The 20,686-nt window shown below is 34.8% G+C and overlaps 1 protein-coding gene across 3 annotated transcripts in view; it reads left to right on the forward strand.

The window, feature by feature from the left end:
- LOC123528657 (dynein axonemal heavy chain 12-like) overlaps nt 1-15,678 on the forward strand; it is an 89,078-nt gene extending 73,400 nt beyond the window's left edge. Inside the window, exons 51-63 of one of the 3 annotated variants that reach the window (XM_053521947.1) lie at nt 147-287; nt 3,967-4,125; nt 5,919-6,063; nt 6,635-6,859; nt 7,205-7,384; nt 7,834-7,974; nt 8,307-8,444; nt 8,746-8,979; nt 9,818-10,003; nt 10,564-10,667; nt 12,626-12,830; nt 13,212-13,447; nt 13,934-15,678. In XM_053521947.1, the coding sequence (XP_053377922.1) occupies nt 147-287; nt 3,967-4,125; nt 5,919-6,063; nt 6,635-6,859; nt 7,205-7,384; nt 7,834-7,974; nt 8,307-8,444; nt 8,746-8,979; nt 9,818-10,003; nt 10,564-10,667; nt 12,626-12,830; nt 13,212-13,447; nt 13,934-14,195 (2,356 nt within the window). In that variant the 3' untranslated portion in view covers nt 14,196-15,678. Of the gene's footprint in view, nt 1-146; nt 288-390; nt 532-3,966; nt 4,126-5,918; nt 6,064-6,634; nt 6,860-7,204; nt 7,385-7,833; nt 7,975-8,306; nt 8,445-8,745; nt 8,980-9,817; nt 10,004-10,563; nt 10,668-12,625; nt 12,831-13,211; nt 13,448-13,933 lie in introns of all 3 variants that reach the window. The other 2 variants (XM_053521945.1, XM_053521946.1) reach the window with 2 other exon arrangements.
- The last annotated feature ends 5,008 nt before the right edge of the window (nt 15,679-20,686 follow it).

A 20,686-nucleotide genomic window follows, 5' to 3' on the forward strand; every position in this document is an offset into this window, starting at 1 on the left:
AAATATCTCTGGTATCATGAATAGTGTTCAGTATAATCATATCTCAGAATTAGTAGGTAGTGACCTCAGAAATATATATAACTATAACCCTTTAGGAGTAGTTCCCTATAAAAACCTTGCTGTCATCTTATCCCTGTTTTTTTCAGCAATCGTTCAAAGATACTGGATCGTCGATTACGCTATCTGTGTGACCATTTTACTTATAGTCTCTATTGTAATGTGTGCAGATCATTGTTCGAGAAAGATAAAATTCTATTCTCGTTCATTCTCTGTGCAAATATACTCTTGTAAGTATAAGACACTGCACAGTATTGTTATGTTATCAAATTAGAGAGTTAAGAAAAAGGTTTTAAAAAATTGTTAGACGTTTTATTTGTTCCGTTATTTCAGCAACCGGTCCAAGATACTGGAAAGACGATTACGTTACCTATCTGACCATTTTACTTACAATCTGTATTGTAATGTGTGTCGGTCCCTCTTCGAAAAAGACAAACTTCTTTTCTCGTTCTTGTTATGTACAAACATGCTTTTGTAAGTATGCTGCCTAGGTTGTGTTTGGAGTGATAATTTGCCTCGGGTTTTACCTCACAGTTTTTACTAACACTGGCACATATTGTTTCTTTTGTGATGGACAGTCTAACCCAATGTTTCAATTCTAACCCAAAGTTGCGGATAATCTAACTCCAAGTTTCCGTCCTAACCCAAAGACATATTGTCAGAACTTGCCGTGATTTGGTGTGTGTATGACTACTTATTATTTATATCATGTATCACAAGCTTATATGTTAATACCTCATAACAAGGAAAAAAGCTGTAACTCTTGTATCAAATAAGTGTCTATATCACTTCTACATGAGTTTATGAATACTCTGTAGGAAAGTTAACATGCTTTTTGGCTTTTGCTTGGTATCCTTCCATCCTGTCTTTGGAATATGTCTTTAACTGATAATCTTATTTTTGTAATGCTAAAGATGTTCAGAAATTAATTTTTCATCATTCACATTTTGCTTGGTAGGTCACATGCACCTCTTTCTCATTGCGTATGTGCCTTTCAGTCTTTGGCATGCTTTACCATGTGTTAAAAAAGAGACTTCCAGATAGTTTTTCAGAATTTTCGGAATTTAAAATTACATTATGTATTCAGATACAATCAGTACTAGTTTATATTTTCATGTAGTAAATTAATAAGAGAGTTTATAAACTGACTCAATCTTACTAAAGATAGCCAACCAATTTTATTGAAAATGAGGTGCTGGCAGTTGCTGCATTGCAGTTACTAATGTTTGACTGAAGTAAAAGAATAGCACAACATGTTTGTGTGTATTTCTCAGTTATTGAAATAAAGAGAAAAGACTTAATTCTAATTTAATTATATTTACACTTATTATAGCAATAATATTTTTCTTTCTTTTACTTATATGTTTATAATTTTGACAGTTTTAGTATATTATACTTTGGCAATTTAATAAACAATAAATGTGGTCCAGTTACCTTGATGGATAAAACATAATATACAAATATAAAACGATTTTGTTCCATTAAAACTTATACACCCCACCCATTTTTATCCTAATGTGTGTGTGTTCTTTTGTTAGACGATTTCGGTTTAAATATATACCCCTGGATTTTGATGGTGACGATTTCACTGTAGAAGGATTTGACTTCACCAAAATGACTGGGTCTGATCTCAGTGTAGTTATGTAATTTTTTGTTGTAAAACTTATACTTTTGTTTCAAATATAGAGGTATTGTTTGTTTGTTTGTTTTCACAACAAAACAGTTTAGTTAGCATAGAAACTTTCCAGTTTTAGTAGCGAAGGAGTACTTCTTGTGCCCCTCAGTACATTATTTCAGCAACAGGTGGTCATCTAGGTAGGTCCACAGTCCTTCTGCAAGCCAGCTAGATAGCTTCCTCACATGATGACACATGCAGGGCTTAACCCACCGAAATGAGGATTTGGTGGTTTAAAGTCAGCCCCTGAAACCACTCAGTCATGGAAGCCCATATGTTTTTTTTTTTTATATCCATGTTAAGACAGTTCAGTAATTATGCCTGAAAGCAATTGTTTCAAAGTGATCTTAGAATGCTAATCCTTTTTTAATCAGATGTTTTTTGTGCAAAATCATTAGCTGCTTAGGAAGTTAAGTCAAAGAAAGATTTCCTTCCTCAGAACAATATAAATACTTATTAATTTGGTAAAAAATATCATGCGCTAGTGATTAAGCAGTACCTAATTTTCAGTTGTAACTTAATTTCTCCTGATTTCTCATGATGCCTCCTAAAAAGTACTGTGTGTAATGTACTTTGGAGGAAAAATTCATTGAAAAAGAAGAACTTTGTTTCTGCACACTCTCCCTTATTGTTATAATGACCATATCATATACTACGTATTGTAATCATGTATTAAAGATGTAGTAAAAAAAGTGTTGTGTACCCTTGTAATAATCATTCCATATATGAAATGCTGGTTGATGTTCAGAATAACATTTTCTATTTACTTCATGATACAAGACATTAAATGGATTATATACTCTGCAGGACACACCGTTTTCCATTTGAGTACACCTGGCACAAGAATTAGTTTCTAAACTCAGGTCTAATAGGTTTTATTTACAAAAAGTATCCAGGTTAATTTTCTTTCTGTTTTCTATTGGCCTGTTTTTCATTCATTTTTAATAGAAATAGAAAAATAATGTCCTTTATGCTTTTTAACCCTTAGCCTGCTGGCAGCAAGTGATTCTGCCTTTGCGACCAGTGCAGACCAAGATCAGCCTGCACATCCATGCAGTCTGATCATCGTCTGCACTGTTCGCTATTCAGTCAGTATCTTTTTGGTAAGCACATCTTTTAACAGTTAATGGTACTGTCCAAATTGGAAGATGGACAAGTTCATTATAGAAATTTAGCAGGGTAAGGGCTAAGTGTCTGCTTCTGTGCTTACATAATCTTATACACAGTTTCAAAAGTCATTCCACAATGCAAACAGCCTAACAAATCAGTGCCAAAAAGTAGTTCTGCATCCTTCAAGGAACAACCTAACCTAACTTAGCATGTTGTTTGTCATATAGATTCAATGCGTATACCAATGGCATTTATTTTTCCTAAAAATGAAGTCTTTGTGTGCAAAAAGAAACATGTGGGCTAAAAACTAATCATTACTGATTTTAGCAATTCACTTAAATGGTATGGAATGTGTTTATGGTGATGAAAAAAGTCAATTGAGAGAAAACAGTTAGAAATATTTTCCATTATATAAGTTTTATAAGTAGTTGCATGATTTGTTTTATAACTGCATATTAACTACTTTAATGCCATTTTTTTCTGCATGACTAGAACAGATCCACGCCCATCACTTTTCAGAATGTTTTGATTTGACTTGAAGTTTTATACTGTTGCCATTTCTGGTTACCTACCAGCTTTATAGGTGATAGTTCTTCATTAGTTAGACATTGAGTAATTATATCATTTATGTATATATCTGTTTTTCAAGTTATTTCATACCTAATTAATAAATACTTCTCATTAACTGTTGTTAAATATGGTATTTAATCATTTGTACTTCAGTTTAAAGCATACATTGTAATATTGACTAATTTTTTTCAGTGAATTAAATAAGTTTGCCTTTAAATTAAACAATGATATTTTAATTATAGCTGTACTAAGCATATTTTGACAATATTATATTAGTAGTATGCTATCTTGTTCATTCAGTTTATATAGTTACATGTAATAAATATCTTATAAATAATTGTAAATATGGAATATTCGATCAGTTACTTTGGTGTTTATTATTACTTTTATAGAAATTTTTAATGAACAAATACATTTATTCTTAAAATTCTTATTACGTTTTAGAAACATTTTCTTATTGCTATTGCATAACTTTACTTGGAGCTTTTAGGTAACTGTACTCTCAGTACTCTCAGTTCTTTGATTAAAGGTTTATGTTTTGTTTTGATGTATAGGTCAAAGCATGAGTTGGATCGTGAGGAATTTATGTTCTTCCTGACTGGTGGTATCGGTCTTGAGAATAAGTTGGCCAATCCAGCACCAACCTGGCTCACTGACAAAAGCTGGGATGAGATTTGCAGAGCCAGTGACCTTAAAGCCTTGAAAAAGCTCAGGTAAATATGAGATTTGCAAAGTCAGTGATCTTAACTTTGTCAAAAATTTCAGGTAGATATAAGATTTGCAAGTTGTTAAATCTATCAGAAAGCTCAAGTTAATGTTATTTGCAGAGCCAATGGTGATAAACCTACTGAAAAATTTATGATGAATATGGCAGACCTTAAATCTGCCAAAAAAGTGAATTAATATATTAATGTTTAATCACTAACTGCATTATTAATTATACCGGTAAGTGTCAGTTAACTTTACCTGTGTGTGAAGGTCAGGTGATACTTGCATAACAGGATGTATAACGTTTTATTATGTCTCCATGCACTGGGGGAGACATATTGTTTTTGCCCTGTCCCTCTGTCCTTCACAATTTATTTCGAAATCAATAACTGTAGAACCATTTGACCTAGAACCTTCAGACTTCATAGGATGGCAGCTTATGGAGTAGATGCCCTCTATTGATTTTGGGGTCACTCTGTTCAAGGTCAAGGTCACAGGGGCCTAAACATGGAAAACCATTTCAGATCAAGAACTTGAGAATCACTTGACCTAGAATGTTGAAATTTCATAGGATGATTGGTCATGCAGAGTAGATGACCCCTATTGATTTTGGGGTCACTCTGTTCAAGGTCAAGGTCACAGGGGCCTAAACATGGAAAACCATTTCCAATCAATAACTTAAGAACCTCTTGACCAAGAATGTTGAAACTTCTTGGGATGATTGGACATACAGAGTAAATGATCCCTATTGATTTTTTGGTCACTCTGTTAAAGGTCAAGGTCACAGTGGACAGAACATGGAAATTCATTTCCAGTCAAGAACTTGAGAACCCTTTGTCCTAGAACCTTCAGACTCAAAGGTTGGCAGGGCTAAGATTGTTTTTGGGGGTCACTCCATCAAAGGTCAAGGTCACAGGGGCCTGAACATTGAAAACTATTTCTGATCAATAACTTGAGAAACACTTGACCCAGAATGTTGAAACTTTATAGGGTGATTAGACATGCAGAGTAGATGACCCCTATTGATTTTGGGGTCACTCTATTAAAGGTCAAGGTCACAGCAGACAGAACATTGAAATCCATTTCCGGTCAATAACTTCAGAACCATTTAACCTAGACCCTTCAAACTTCATAGGGTTAAAGGACTTACAGAGCAGATGACCCCTAATGTTCTTGGGGTCACTCCATCAAAGGTCAAGGTCACAGGGGGCGGAACATAGAAAACTCTTTCCAATCAATAACTTGAGAACCACTTGACCTAGAATGTTGAAACGTATTAGGATGATTGGACATGCAGAGTAGATGACCCCTACAGATTTTGGGGTCACTTGATCAAAGGTCAAGGCCACAGGGGCCTGAACATGGAAAACCGTTTCCAGTTCATAACTTGAGAACTTCTAGGTCCCAAATGTTGAAACTTAGTGGGGTGGTTGGACATGCCAAGTAGATGATCCCTATTGTAGCCAACCATCAGTGTCTCTTTGACTTTAGCTCCTGTCCCCTATTGTCTTCTTGCCTATACGACTATGCAGTGAGGGAGACATGCGCTTTTCTACAAAAGCATCTTCTAGTTTTCTTCAGAATTTGTTTTAGTGTTTTATAAATGAATTGTTAAGTTAAATATAGATTGTACCCAGCATTGCATAGACATTAGGTCATTTATTTTTAAAGATGAAAATCAGAAGCTTAACCTTAGAAAACAAAATTAAAGTCTATCCAATCATGGACTCCAAAGCACCGGAAATTACTAACATTTTGCCATTTAAGATATGATATGTCTAAATGATGACTGTTTCAGGGAGCATTTTGTTAAGAATCTGAACAAGTGGGCAGACTATTACAACTCCAAGGAACCACACAACGAACCCCTACCAGCACCTTTTGACACAGAACTAAATGATTTCCAGAAAATGATAGTGCTACGTGTGATTCGACCTGACAAGGTTTGTTGTTGTGATACTATATTAAGAACATTATCTTTATTTTTTGCATTCATAATATCAGATGCTAAAAGACTGCCTTTTGATATATGAAAATGTGGGGAATAAAATTTATATTTACACACAGCTTGAGTCTTTGTTAAAACAATCTCTTTACTCCATTGACATGGAAAATATAAAGATCTAGCCTAACTGTTTATTCTGTATGTCTGTTTAATAGTTTGCTTGGAAGCTCAAACCTATTATAAAATCATTACCTCAGAGTTACAAACATGTCAGGATGACATTGTTTAAAAAAGGAAAATAAAAACACAAATACTGAATAAGTTTGAAAACCAGCTGAATTTTTACTTAACCTACTAAAATAATAATTATAAAAGTTATGAAATGGAACAGTAGCAAAAAATGCCAAAAATACTGGTAAAATGTTACAAGTTGGCTCAATTTTAGTCTAGTAATGAACAAAAGAATGATACTGGTCAGGTCTGTCATTCACATTGAAAAGTTATTTTCAATTCAGAATTTTTCAGATACTGAAATATTTTCTTAACTACTTCGAACTTTTGATTTGTAGGTGAATGCCGCCATTACATTGTTTGTGACAAGCAAGCTTGGCAAGAAGTTTATTGAACCACCACCATTTGACTTGGCAAAATCTTACGGTGATTCTAACTGCTCTGCTCCCTTAATCTTTGTACTGTCCCCAGGAGCAGATCCAACTATGGCTCTCCTCAAGTTTGCAGAAGATAAAGGCTTTAGTGGAGATAAATTCAACTCCATCTCACTAGGACAGGGACAGGTAAGTTCAAGTATTTACCCTTTTTAAAATTAACTTATCACATACATAAGTATAGGTGTTGTGTTCATTGTGCTTACTATACACATGCAGAATGAAAATTAAGAAAAAAAGAAATGGCGGGCAAAGAGCTAGAAAAAGTGCAAAAAACCTACAAGAATCTTTTATTTTAGTAATAAGTTTTGAACATAGAATTTCTAACAAAAAAAATTGCAGAAGAATTTCTTGAAGCGCATTTGAGATTAATTAAAAATTATACATACTAGTTTAAAAGCTTCTGCGACATGGATAATTTGACATTGTCTAGTATGGAGTGCAAGAAAAAAACATTTGATTGATTAAATTCAGGGTCCAATAGCTTCACGGATGATTGAGAAGGCACGTCAAGATGGCACTTGGGTTATGCTGCAGAATTGTCATCTGGCTGTATCGTGGATGACACCACTTGAGAAAGTTTGTGAGGATTTCAGCACAGACAACTGTCATCCAGAGTTCCGCCTCTGGCTCACCAGCTATCCGTCAGACAAGGTACACGTATATCAAAGCAAGATTTACATGCAATACCATTTAGTGGGTATTGTTTATTTGTTAGTACGGTAATACTAAATGTTAACCCTTATTATATCATGCTGGACGCAATTGATTCAGCTTTGCAGTCAGTGTAGATCAGTGTAGACCAGTACATGCAGTCTGATCGTGATCTAGACTGTTCGCCATTCAGTCAGTACCTTTTTGGTAAGCACCGCTTTTAACAGTTAATGGTACTGTCCAAATTGAAAGATGGACAAATTCATTATAGAAATTTAGCAGGGTAAGGGTTAACGTGCATTCTTGTTAATGGAAAGGTATGAGTAATATCTTAGTAAGCTTATACTAAATATGACGTTAACAAAATAAACTTTTAAAAGAATCAAAGCTGGTATTGTAAAGAAAATTTGTGAGCAAATCAATGATATTTTCATGACTATATATTTCAGTTCCCCGTCACAGTGCTACAGAATGGAGTTAAGATGACAAATGAGCCTCCAACAGGCTTACGTCAGAACCTGCTACAGTCTTACTTAAATGACCCAATATCTGACCCTGAATTCTTCGCTGGATGTCCGGGCAAGGAATCTGTAAGTTGATCCTGCAACTACCTTTGGTTTTAATGCTAGAGTAGTTTGATTATTAAAGATTTGCCTTTTGGAGGTGTTGAGATTTTTTTCCCCACGTAATTGACATGTTATTAGGACTTTAATTCTTGGGTATTTGTAAAATATTTTGAGTATGCTTGCCTTTCTTCTGTTCAAATCACCATATAAGCCAACTTATATCTTCTGTTCTAATTTAGATATGAAATTTGCTTAAAGTTTCACAAGAAGGCATTCTGTAATTTTTTTCCATGTGAAATAGTCATATTTAAACATTTGGCGAAAAAATCACTGAATTTACTGTAATTTTATTTCAGAACTTTGAGAAGCTATTGTTTGGTCTTTGCTTCTTCCATGCTCTGGTACAAGAACGTAGGAAGTTTGGACCTCTCGGCTGGAACATCGCTTATGGCTTTAACGAGTCAGATTTACGTATCTCGTGCAGACAGTTGCAGGTGAGTTGAAATTGTAAAACTTAAAATGTATTATGGACAAATTCTATGTACTTTGAATATTTGTATTTTATGCTAAATAGTTTTGGGAAATAACTTAAAATGCATTTTTGTAAGAATGGTCAATAATTACTGTAAGGGGAAGGTTGCTTGCAATTTGATAGCTGTTTTTCATTTCAGGTTGTTTCGTATTTTCAAAATATTTTATCAGGTCAGATCCACTCAGAATTCTTGGTTTGACAAATTAGCTAATTTTATAATGGTCAGTATGTATGATTTTAAACAATACCTTGATATTATTCAGATGTTCATCAATGAATATGAAGATGTACCATTTGATGCTATTGTATATATGACTGGAGAGTGTAACTACGGAGGTAGAGTCACTGACGACTGGGATCGCCGTTGTCTCAGGACTATGCTGAATGATTTCTACACCCCACATATCTGTACAGACCCCAAGTACAAGTTTTCTCCAAGTGGAATCTACTACTGTCCATCCAAGGGAAAATATGAAGACTATCTTGAATTTATCAAAGTATGTACTATTTTCACCTTAAATCAGTGTGATTAAAGTTGAATGAGGAATTCTTCCCTCTTACTAGTATTATTGAAATCATATGACATTTCTTCGCTTGGAAATTTTCCCAAAATGAACATTTGTTTCAATATTTCAGAAACCTATTCTTTTATTTGATTGAAACTTCAAACAAACCTTTGAGATTATAATATAAGTTTACACATCAAGTTTCATAACTGTCTTTTATTCTAACGAAAACTTCTTTTTTACTTGGAAACTATTACAAAGTTGTTGTTTTTTCATATCTCTGAAATCAATGTTTATATTGCATTGGAACTTAAAGACATGTTGTAAGGATCATAAACCAAGTTCACATAACAGATCTGTGAAGTCTGACTTTTGTTTTGATTAAATCATTTTGCCATTTTGCACTTGAAAATGTCCTGAAAATGCAATTTTCATCATTAATATATGCAAGAATGGGATTGAAACAACAAAAATCTGGGATTATTTTGTAATTATACACATAAAGTTAAGTTAATTCTATTTTGAGAAGTTATTCCTTTTTTTGACTGTGAAATTGTGTCAAAAGTGTAACACCCCCATCTTACATTTATCAAAGATATACCGGAATATGAATTTAAAAAAGTTATAAGAACACCTCCATTGTCAAGAGGACATATTCAGGAAGCTTACATCAGGATCACCTGGGGCCTTCATCCACCATTGAAAGCTGGAAAGTTACCAGAATTACTTAAACTCTTGACATGACTTAAAAAACAGCAAGACAAACCCTCAGAGTCTTGTTTTATAAACATTGAAAACAGATATATACTTACCATTTTTATGCTTGCAGGCTCTTCCACAGAATCAGCTACCAGAAATATTTGGTATGCACGAAAACACAGATATATCAAAAGAACTGCAGGAAACCAAGCTTCTGTTTGACTCAGTATTGCTTACTCAGGGTCGCTCAGGTGGAGGAGGAGGTGGAGACACAGATGCCCAGCTCAATGCCATATCTGGTGACATTTTGTCAAAGGTACTTTAGTTGCTTGTAGAAATAACCTTAACAACTCATATCGGCATCTGTTAGTCAGTCAATATACTGGACACAAAAAGTGGATACATCGATATCTTTAAAAGTACAAGATACTTTCATATGTTTACCATGAAAGTTGTTAGATCCATGGATTTGGAAAAATATATTATGTGTAGGCTTTGATTTGTTGCAGCCTCTAAAAATATGGTTGCAATGGCAATATCAAGTTATACATATTTTACTGCAATTGTCAGACAGTACATAGTGCATGCAAGAGCAATGCCAAAACACAGTCCAGTAGGCAATAGTCAGGTTTTCTTTGTTAATTGGTAAAACAATTTTCTTACAAGCAGCTAGACCATTGCCATTATATGAAAACTTTTAACCTTGGATTTATTCTTTCTTATTAAAGTAGGTACTCAAAACTTTGTGATTGATAAATGAATTTTACTGAACCATCTTTTTTTAATGTAATTCTTTTTTCTTCATAATTACAACTAAATACAAGTTGTTGAAACCACATGACATTTTTTGATAGATATTTTGATAATTTGTTTCAGCTGCCACCAAACTATGACATTGAGGAAGCCATTAAGAAATATCCTGTGGATTACAATGAGAGTATGAACACTGTGCTGGTACAAGAAATGGAACGATTCAATAGGTTTGTGTTCCATTACCTGTATACTCCTTTGGTAGTCTGGACCATTGTTCTAAATTCCAGAATACTGTTCTTAAATTTGTGTCTGTAGAATCAAGTGGAATACAGTTTGAATCTGGTACTGATATTATAAATCTGAGTTTCATTAATGCTACCTTGCCATTGGTCAATTTCAAAAATGGGCTGAGAATCAACCAATCAGCTGTTATTGGTTTGAGTTTGGTGTCCTTGAGCTTTTTGAGTGGGGAAGTCTAGGAACTATGATATATGTTCTTTAACCCATCATTATCAGGTTGCACCAGGTATTATTCAAAACAATCAGCTGTCATTAAATGATTTTTCAGAACTCTATTCTAATGTTCTGTAAAGCATGCTAATTTTGTAACAACTTTGAATGGGTTCTCACTAGGATTTTCAAAGTAGTAGTCCTGGACTCCCTTCCTGGTAAAAGTAAAAGAGTCCCAGTATGAAAAATTAGAGTCCTATATTTTTGCTGGTTGCTAGATAAAGTTATAGCCTTCTGAAGCACTTCCTTTTGCTAAGGCCGTAGTTTATAAAACTTGCATCTGAGTATGGTCTTATATGTGATGCATATATGATGGATTAAAGCCAGATTCCAAAGTGATGAATCAGTAGCTGCACATTTCAGACTGGTCTCACAGAAGTTTTATAATCTAAAGATCTTGGGTGGACGAGACCTTGGGTGGATGCTCATCTTGAATTTCTTAACAGAGACTTTTTTCAGACTGCTGTAAATCTAAAAATGCCTTACTTTTATTTTCACTTTTGAATTTCAGTATATCATGTTTATTGCTCCCAAGTAACAACAAATTATAAACTTTTGCCTAATAAAATTCCATTTATGTAACTGTGTTCATGGTAAAAGTAGCCTTACTTATTTGGCTTATCGGGATGACTTATTTTATGATCTGTTGTTTTATGGTTGTTATCCCTCTAATGGGACAGCGACAGTCAAAAGTTATCACGCTGTCCCAAAACGTCCTATTATTTGGACTATGGTAAAAGATGAAGGAATAACATTTCAAGACAAAGTCTATTTTTATTCAAGTGAAAAAAAAACCACTCATTATCAAGTCTAGGATTTCGTAGTTTTTATCAATTTTGCATTGATTTGAATAATTTTTATTCCCCAAATTTCATACTTTAAATGACTGAACGATATGTCGGTGTTTGAAATATATTTTGTATCGCATCCATTGTGGAAACAGAACTTGTCAATTATTGTCACATTAATTTATTAATTCAGGAACGATGCGGCTGCGAATAATATCCCAAATTAAGTCCAATTACTGTCCTGCAAACACCACTACTTTAGTCATCATTTAATCCAAATATCTAAATTTGCGGTGAATGCAAAAAACACAAGTAAGCCGCATGTTATGAAAATAAATTGGTCAACACACTTAGCACATAAATCAAAGGCATGTTTGTCGCGTGTTGATTAATCTATTACGTAAACAATACTACCTTAATCGACCATGCGGTTATTGGAAAACAATGATCTTTCTGATTGGTCGAGAACGCAAAGCAGCCACTGCAAACTCCGCCTTTGATTGACAGGCGAAATAGCTTCTGACAAGGTAGTTCTTTTGTTTAATCGGTAAGCTTCGTATTCGAAAAAATTTTACGCGTCCCAGGGAATCGCAGTTGGAATATTTAAGCATCCTTTTCCAAAAAGTATGCATACAAATAAGCAGAATTAAGCATTTCCTAGAACCCTGCGGAAGAATTTCCTTTCTTGAAATCTCGGAATATTTTGTGGGCTGTGATTTTTTAAACTAATTCTGTTAATGTTTTCAAATCAAGCATATCTTTTTCTGCCAAAGAAGATAAAGATTTAAATTAGGTTATTTTGGAAAAAGTAAGAACTTTAGTTTGCCATTCCAGAATGAAACTTTATCTGTGTTTTATTATTTTATTGAAATGTATATTTTTCATAGATTAACGTCAATTGTGCGATCCAGTTTGATCAATATACAGAAGGCTATCAAAGGTCTTGTGGTAATGTCAGCAGAATTGGAACAGCTAGCTGGTAGTCTTCTTATTGGCAAGCTGCCAGCAATGTGGGCTAAACGGTCCTACCCTTCACTGAAGCCACTCGGAAGCTACATAAATGACTTGTTAGAGAGATTGAAATTTCTACAGGTAAAATAATAATGTCTTAGGCCTACAAATTTCTGCAATGGAAAAAGACATTAGAAATTTAAAGTGTGATAGTATTATGGGGGACAATGTATTTCTTATGTCTGTTTGATAAGGCCAATGTCTGATTTTAAAGAAACTAATTAAACCATACAATAAGAAGGAAAAGTGGAAGACACAACACTTTTAAGGAAATTGTTGTGTGCAAACTGGTCAAGGACCAGCTTTCACCATCATTCTGTAATTGTCTTGACTCAAACGTTTTCACAATCATCTCTGAGAAAACAAGTTGAAATAAGCTTACGTTGTGTTATCCAAATAGAATTTTATTAGTAAATTTGTAAAGAGTCAGTTCATTTACCAGAAAAAAATGCTTTCTTTCAGACATGGTATGACAAAGGGAAGCCCCCAACCTTCTGGATCTCTGGATTCTTCTTCACCCAGGCTTTCTTGACAGGTGTAATGCAGAACTATGCAAGAAAGTACACTATACCCATTGATACACTTGCATTTGATTTTGATCTGCAGTCACTAGGTTTGGAAATGTTTACCGAGGCCCCAGATGATGGCGCATATGTGCATGGACTGTTTTTGGATGGTGCTAGATGGGATAAACAAAAGTAAGTTTTTGTGCTACCTCAAAATTGAGAATGGGGACAAATGGATTTGAATTTGCTTGCCCACAGCATTAGGGAGAGAATATATGGATTTGGTTTTTGGAGCTCCCTTATCCACAGGGGACACATAGTTTATACTTACTTGTGTATCACAAGATTTATTTCCAGGGACTGCACCTTGAATTTCCTACAAATGTCAACATTGAGACCACAGCTATTATTGGGTTATTTTTTCCTGAATTGACTTGTGGGAATTGGAGTCTGTCCCATCTTTGCTATTTTTTAGGAAAATGTGGAAAAGTATTGCCAAATTTAAATCCAGAGTTATTGACTGTTATTGAATTATCAAATCTATTGGGGAAAACAAATTTATTTTATAAGAATATGTCTCTATAGCAAGTGTTGATCTTACATAAATATTTTGCTTCTTTAAGTGATATTTCCTTCATGGTTATATGATATAAAGGTTTTAACAATTTATATTTTCAGGAAATGTTTGGGAGAGCAGTTACCTAAGATTCTTAATGATGCAGTGCCTGTTATCTGGCTAAAGCCCAATAAGAAAGATCAAATTGACGAGTCAGATAAACGTTACCGCTGTCCAGTATACAAGACGAGCGAAAGGAAGGGCGTATTGTCTACCACCGGTCACTCGACCAATTTCGTAGTGGCAATGTTATTACCCACAGACAAACCAGTTCAGCACTGGATCAAACGTGGTTGTGCTATGTTATGCCAGTTGGATGACTAAATATAATGTGAAATGATAACTTTGTAAAGGTGAAGTAAATTTGTGAAAAATTTAAGTGAAAACTTTTCTAGTGTTGAAGTTTTGAAAACATTTTTGATAAAAGTACAAACATCAGTCTATTGAATGACCTGATTTCAGAGTTGTTTTTCTATGTTTTTCGTTTACAAAATTCACCATTTGAGACATTTATATCACCTTGGCTGTAGTTTTTAGAGCAGTTGACTGATCTTGATCAACAAAAAGAGTGTGCCTATTTTAAAAGTAGTGCTAAAGCACATAAAAGAATGTACTCCTGTTATTTTGTGGTCAGTATCAGGTAGCTTCACAGAATAGGAGAGAAGAAATATCTTTCTTCAAATAGTTTGAGAAAGTCCCTCCTTTTAAATAATTATTTTGAGACATACACTGAGTTCAAGTTTACTATGATATATGACTATTACTACAAAGATTTATAAGTTTGAGAAAGTCCCTCCTTTTTAATGTACTTATGCTGAATTCGAATTGTAACTGTGATATATGACATTACATTCCACAAGTTATTACCAGGATTTTATTCAAATAAATATGCAAATTTACACAGATGATTATTATTTCTTCATGTTCACATCGCAAAACAGTGTTCTATACCAGTATTATAAATATATCTTTTCTTACTGTGGTTACGAAAGAGCTCGGATTTTTACTAGGTCTACTAAAATGGAAAATTGATGTATTCTGTAGGTTATTATATTAAAATACGTAATTTTCTGTAGACAAAATTAAAACTCATATTCAGTAAATCAAGGTCTGAATATGAAAGCTTGTTTTGCTTTAAACTATGTTTTATTTATGCAATTTTCTAATATTTGCTCTTTGAAATACCGTCCAAATTGTTTTAATATTTCACATCATTATTTATACTTTATTGTTATTAATACATATTTTGTTGACTTTTGTGATACTGTCCTATACATACACACTGTTTATAAACTGATACAATTATAGTATTTAAATATGATAGTATTTTACTAATATATTATAACTGTTTAATATATCCGTCCAGAAGATTATTACATTTAATAAAGTCACCCAGTATAATTGAGCCGTGCCATGAGAAAACCAACATAGTGGGTTTGCGACCAGCATGGAGCCAGACCAGCCTGCGCATCCGCGCAGTCTGGTCAGGCTCCATGCTGTTCGCTTTTAAAGCCTACTGCAATTAGAGAAACTGTTAGCGAACAGCATGGACCCTGACCAGACTGCACGGATGCGCAGGCTGGTCTGGATCCATGCTGGTCGCAAACCCACTATGTTGGTTATCCCGTGGCACGGCTCATATGTTGGGTCATTCAGAAATTAACTTTAAAGTATATTCTTCATAAAATATTTTAGCTTTCTACGTTGTGTTATTTATGTATCTAAGGTACAATGTACTGTATAAATATGACAGTATTTTTTGTATACGACTGAACTGTGATAAATAAATGTTTTTTGGCTATTGAAATCTTTTTGTTTTACTTATGTTAATTCTGCACAGAAACGTCTTTTTTTATAGCACACTTTACTATCAAAAATTAAAAAGAGTGTCTTGCTCGTGCCAATTGGTACTGGTCAATAACATGAAAGCTTTAGCTTTCAAAGTTTGTTTTAATAATTGCCTGTGGTCAGTAGATGACCATAATTATTCTAGGATTAAATTCCTGGGTTGACGTACCATCATATAACCTAAGCTTTCATGCTTAAAAGAAAATAAAAACACTTCCGATTATAAACATAACTATATTTTTCGTTTAGGGTAAGTGTGGATTGAAAGACGGTCATAGTGGCTTAAGACGTCAAACGTTAAATGACGATTGAAGTTGAAAATCCTCACAAAGGGAGCGACCCGGGCATGCCTTAGATAATTCGAACCTCGTTGCGCTAAAAATATTGTACAAACACTATGCCGCATGTCATCCCCCGTACTCCTCGGTACGGTTAGCCAGGTAGAACCAGGCACCACCTTTGGAACCATATAAGAACCAGGTACTTCCATGTACTATATGGTACTTCCATGTACCATATACAAACCAGGTATCCCTTTGGTACCATACAATAACCAGGTACTTCCATGTACCATATACGAACCCAGTACCTAGTAATTGACAGTTAACAACTCAGTATGGCATGCTCAAGTCGCACCCAGACGTAAGAATTTTCCGCCAGTATGACAAAAGAAAGATTAGAAGAGAGAAGATCAATAAAAGAGAAGAAAGTAAAAGAAACTATTTAGAGTTTAAAGTTGTAAGTTATGGTACCGGCTTAAGTTAACAAGCTAAGCATTTTCAAAATGACAAACAGGAATATATGTATCTCCTTAACGCACGCACTTCACATCATTTATAAATGTCACCATGTACATCTGATTTACAAATGGTATAAGTAATCATAATCATAAATTAGGCAACAATGTCTTAAAGAGTCAAGTTTTTCGAATAAGCACGTTTAAACATAAGTAAAAGTTAACACTGATGAATGTTAACGGTCCATATAAACAGATTCTTTGAACTAGTACAGGATACACATCCAGCACAGTGTCACAGATACGTATTGACTTTCCATCATATCCTGTGATCCTTCTGAATAAGACTGAATGATATAAACGTTGGCTTATGAACGTTACTATGTTGTTGAACTTCATAAATACCATTTTGTGCATATTTGTCTGGTTATAACGTTTCTTGACTCGTGTGCCTTAACATCTGATGCCATAAAAAAGTAAAGCATTCTGAAAGAAGGAAAAAACTCGACAGCAAAAAAGTAACAAGAATGTTGCAAAATAGGCAAGTATAGCATATAACGTGTAACTACATTTTAATATTTTTCCATTATAATTATTGATTGAAAATCTATAGTATCATAAAACAAACGAAATAGTATTTAAATTATGCTAAAAAAGGGGTGCGGTGGGCGGGTTGTTCTTAAAACGGCCTCGTACTGAATGGCAAATCGGAAGCACGGCAAACACGTGACTTTTCTTTTTAGTACAGGATCTTACAACTCGTGCACATACTGAAAGAGATTGTAAGTAATTCTTACAATACGTAGGTTCCTGGCAAACTGGACAGAAAATGGGCCATATATGTAGACAAACTTACGTACAAACAATTAAATTGGAATTTAGCCAGTATAAACAAGATTAATTGGAAGGATTAATCTATATTATTTTTGGTCAAAAGTCAAGGTCATTGTTACTGTGACTGAAAATTGTTTCCGATCCATAATTATAGAACACTTTGACTTTCAAAGTTGAAAGGATATTTGTTAATATTCACTCAGATACAAAGTATATTGGGGCCCGTGTTCATCTGTTGGTCTGACATACTCGTGTCTGCACCATACCTTCTTAACCGGCTGGGAAGATTTTATAAAACTTGTCACTCAGTTCAAGGTCAAGGTTACACAGAGGTCAAAGATCAGATAGCTCAAATTTTTGTCCGCACTATATCTTCATCCATAAAATCAGTATCGATTGTTAACCTCGTCAAGACAACATGTAAAGTGCAAAACCCAGGTCACTAGGTCCAAGGTCAAGACCACACTTGAGAGGTCAAAGATCAAATAGTTCAAATTTGTGTCTGCTCCATATCTTCTAAACCACAAATAAATTTCGTAAAACACATCAGTTGTTAACCTCATCCAGATGACATACAGAGAACACAGTGCAGGTCACTGGGACCAGTAGGCTAGAGTATTCGAAAAAATTGGACCTAATTGGAAACTAAAAGAGTTATGATCCTTTTGTCATATGATGTGGATGATTGTATTTATTGATAACAGAGATTTAGAAAAAATACACCAAAAACTTTAAACAGATCTAAGTAAAAAATACTGGAGTGAGAGTTATGACCCTTTGGCCATGTGCTGTATTTGGTGATGATAATTTTTTTTTTTTTGAAGAAAAGGTAAGTAATAATATAAATTAAGTGGAGGTGCAGACCTCTCCATATACTCTAGCCAAAAACATAACACCAAATCGGACCTGGGTGCCAACAACTGAGTAAGTGCAGTAACCTTTTAAACGATGGAGTTTTGTCAAACATTAGCTGTACAATACTATTTTTAGATATGCACGAAAATGTTATAATGAGAGATAACTATGCAGACCATAAATATAAGCTTAGAGTAACGGGGGAATAACTCTGCAGCTCTGCAGACCATAAAGATATCTTTCTTCTCAAATATAGAAGAGGTACATCCTTAACAATCTGATACATACATTTGATGAGACATTGATTATACTATAACTGACTTGACTTGCAACAAATGTTGTGCAATTAATAAATGATGTCACTTCTTTCCCAGTAAACTGACAATTTACTAAAACAAGAGGTTCTGGAGGACAGCAATGCTTGACTATTCTAGTACCTTTTTACAAAATTAATAAAAAGTTGAAAACGGGCAAAACTTTAATTAAAATAGAGTTATCAACATGCGCACATAAGATCAGATCATCACAGTGAACAAGTGTATGATGTTTCAATCCATTCCAACAAATGTTATACTGAGGTACAGCTTACAAACAAAATTTGAGATGTCCTTAGCATTTGGATCGTTTATACCAGTATATCAATCAAATATTATGATTGACTTGGTATATTTTTGGACTAAGTAGTCCTGGTAGCCTGCATGGCTGACTTGTGGGTCCAGTTTGCAAACAATCTCAACGAGGTGAACACTTGACCAAAGTTTCAAGAAAATCTTTAAAGTGGTTTAGCAGAAAAGGAGGGGACATTAAATTGCGGGCTAAAACATTTGAGTTGTGACCTTGACCTTGAGCTGGCATAGGTGAATTTTGAGTTCCGCACATTGAGTGGAATATTACAGCCAAAGCGTTTTAAAATCCGTGAAGGGGTTAAGGCAATACAGAGCAGACACAAAATGGAAGTCTCAAACCTTTGATCTTGAGTTGTGGCCTTGACCTTGAGCCAACACGGCTGACTCATTGTCTTGATGAGGTGATCATTTGACCTAAGGTTCATGAAAATCCTTCAGGGAGTTTCCAGGAGAATACAGAGCGGACACAAAATGGAAGGCTCAAACATTTGACATTGAGTTGTGACCTTGACCTTGAGCCGACATGGCTGACTCATAAGTTCTGCACATTGTCTTCATAAGGTGATCATTTGACCCAAGTTTCCTGAAAATCCTTCAAGGGGTTTAGGAGATACAGAGCGGGCACAAAATGGAAGGCTCAAACATTTGACCTTGAATTGTGACCTTGACCTTGAGTCAACATGGCTGACTCATAAGTTTTGCACATTGTCTTGATAAGCTGATCATTTGACCCAAGTTTCTTGAAAATCCTTCAAGGGGTTTAGGAGATACAGAATGGACACAAAATAGAAGGCTCAAGCATTTGACCTTGAGTTGTGACCTTGACCTTGAGCCGACATGGCTGACTCATTAGTTCTGCACATTGTCTTGATGAGGTGATCATTTGACCAAAGTTTCATGAAAATCTTTCAAGGCGTTTAAATTATATGGAGCGGACACTATTATTACGGAAGGACAGACGGAGACCATTCCTATAACCCCCACAACTTGTGGCTGGGGATTAAAAAAAGACAAAGGGGCTCCAGATATTTCACCTACATGTACCTCCTCTGCATCTCTATCAGCTGCATCTACTTCGGTGTGGTTAGTCGAAAACATGTACAAACGGGAGTATTAGAACAACGACTAGTCTGCTTGCTGATTTTAGAACTGAAAGTGCTTTTTCCGTACACATTTTTATGACACATTTTTTGGAAAAGACAGCGGCACAGTTAAGACTAGGCTGCGTATTTTTGTACATGTTTTAGAAGAGTACGTTGAAGCTGGTCAAATACAAGTAGCAAGGTTTTTGTTTGATAATATTTACGCTTTACATTTTAGTTCAGTAGAAGGTTTAGTCTGTAAGGCTATCCCTACTTCTAACAGTTCAACCAATTCATGGGTGCGTGGTTTGGAGGCTGCATGTAAAGTATCATATTAAGTTTATACGAATTTGAAACATGAAACAGAATCTGTCAACTTTGATTGTCCAAGTAGAAAAAAAAATCCGGGTATTATTCTGTCAAGCATCCATGCGATTGAAAATGCATCACTGGCAACTCCCAAGTTATATACGCCAGTAAACGATTTCAACAGGATTCGGGTATGAACTGTCTCCAACGTTAATGCCTAATTCACATTTGACTCGGGCGCCGTGCGATAAATTAATCTACGATGATTTTCTTTGCGGTTTTGGGGCATCGTAGGTGGCTACGAGCTACCGCGTATATGTTCACATTATACACGAGCATGCCATTTTTGTACAGGCTCGCGGAGAAAGGCCGGGAGAAATCCGTACGGACGCTGTGTGGAGATTATACGGAAATCGTGCAATTCCAGTGCAGTTTCCGTGCAGTCTCTGCAAGCTTCTTATGGAAATCGTATGGTGTTCGTTCTTGGCAGTAGATTAAGTTACATATGGTTCAAAACATATAGGT

This window comes from Mercenaria mercenaria, chromosome 13 (assembly GCF_021730395.1).
Source record: "Mercenaria mercenaria strain notata chromosome 13, MADL_Memer_1, whole genome shotgun sequence".
In the NCBI taxonomy this organism is placed as follows: domain Eukaryota; kingdom Metazoa; phylum Mollusca; class Bivalvia; order Venerida; family Veneridae; genus Mercenaria; species Mercenaria mercenaria.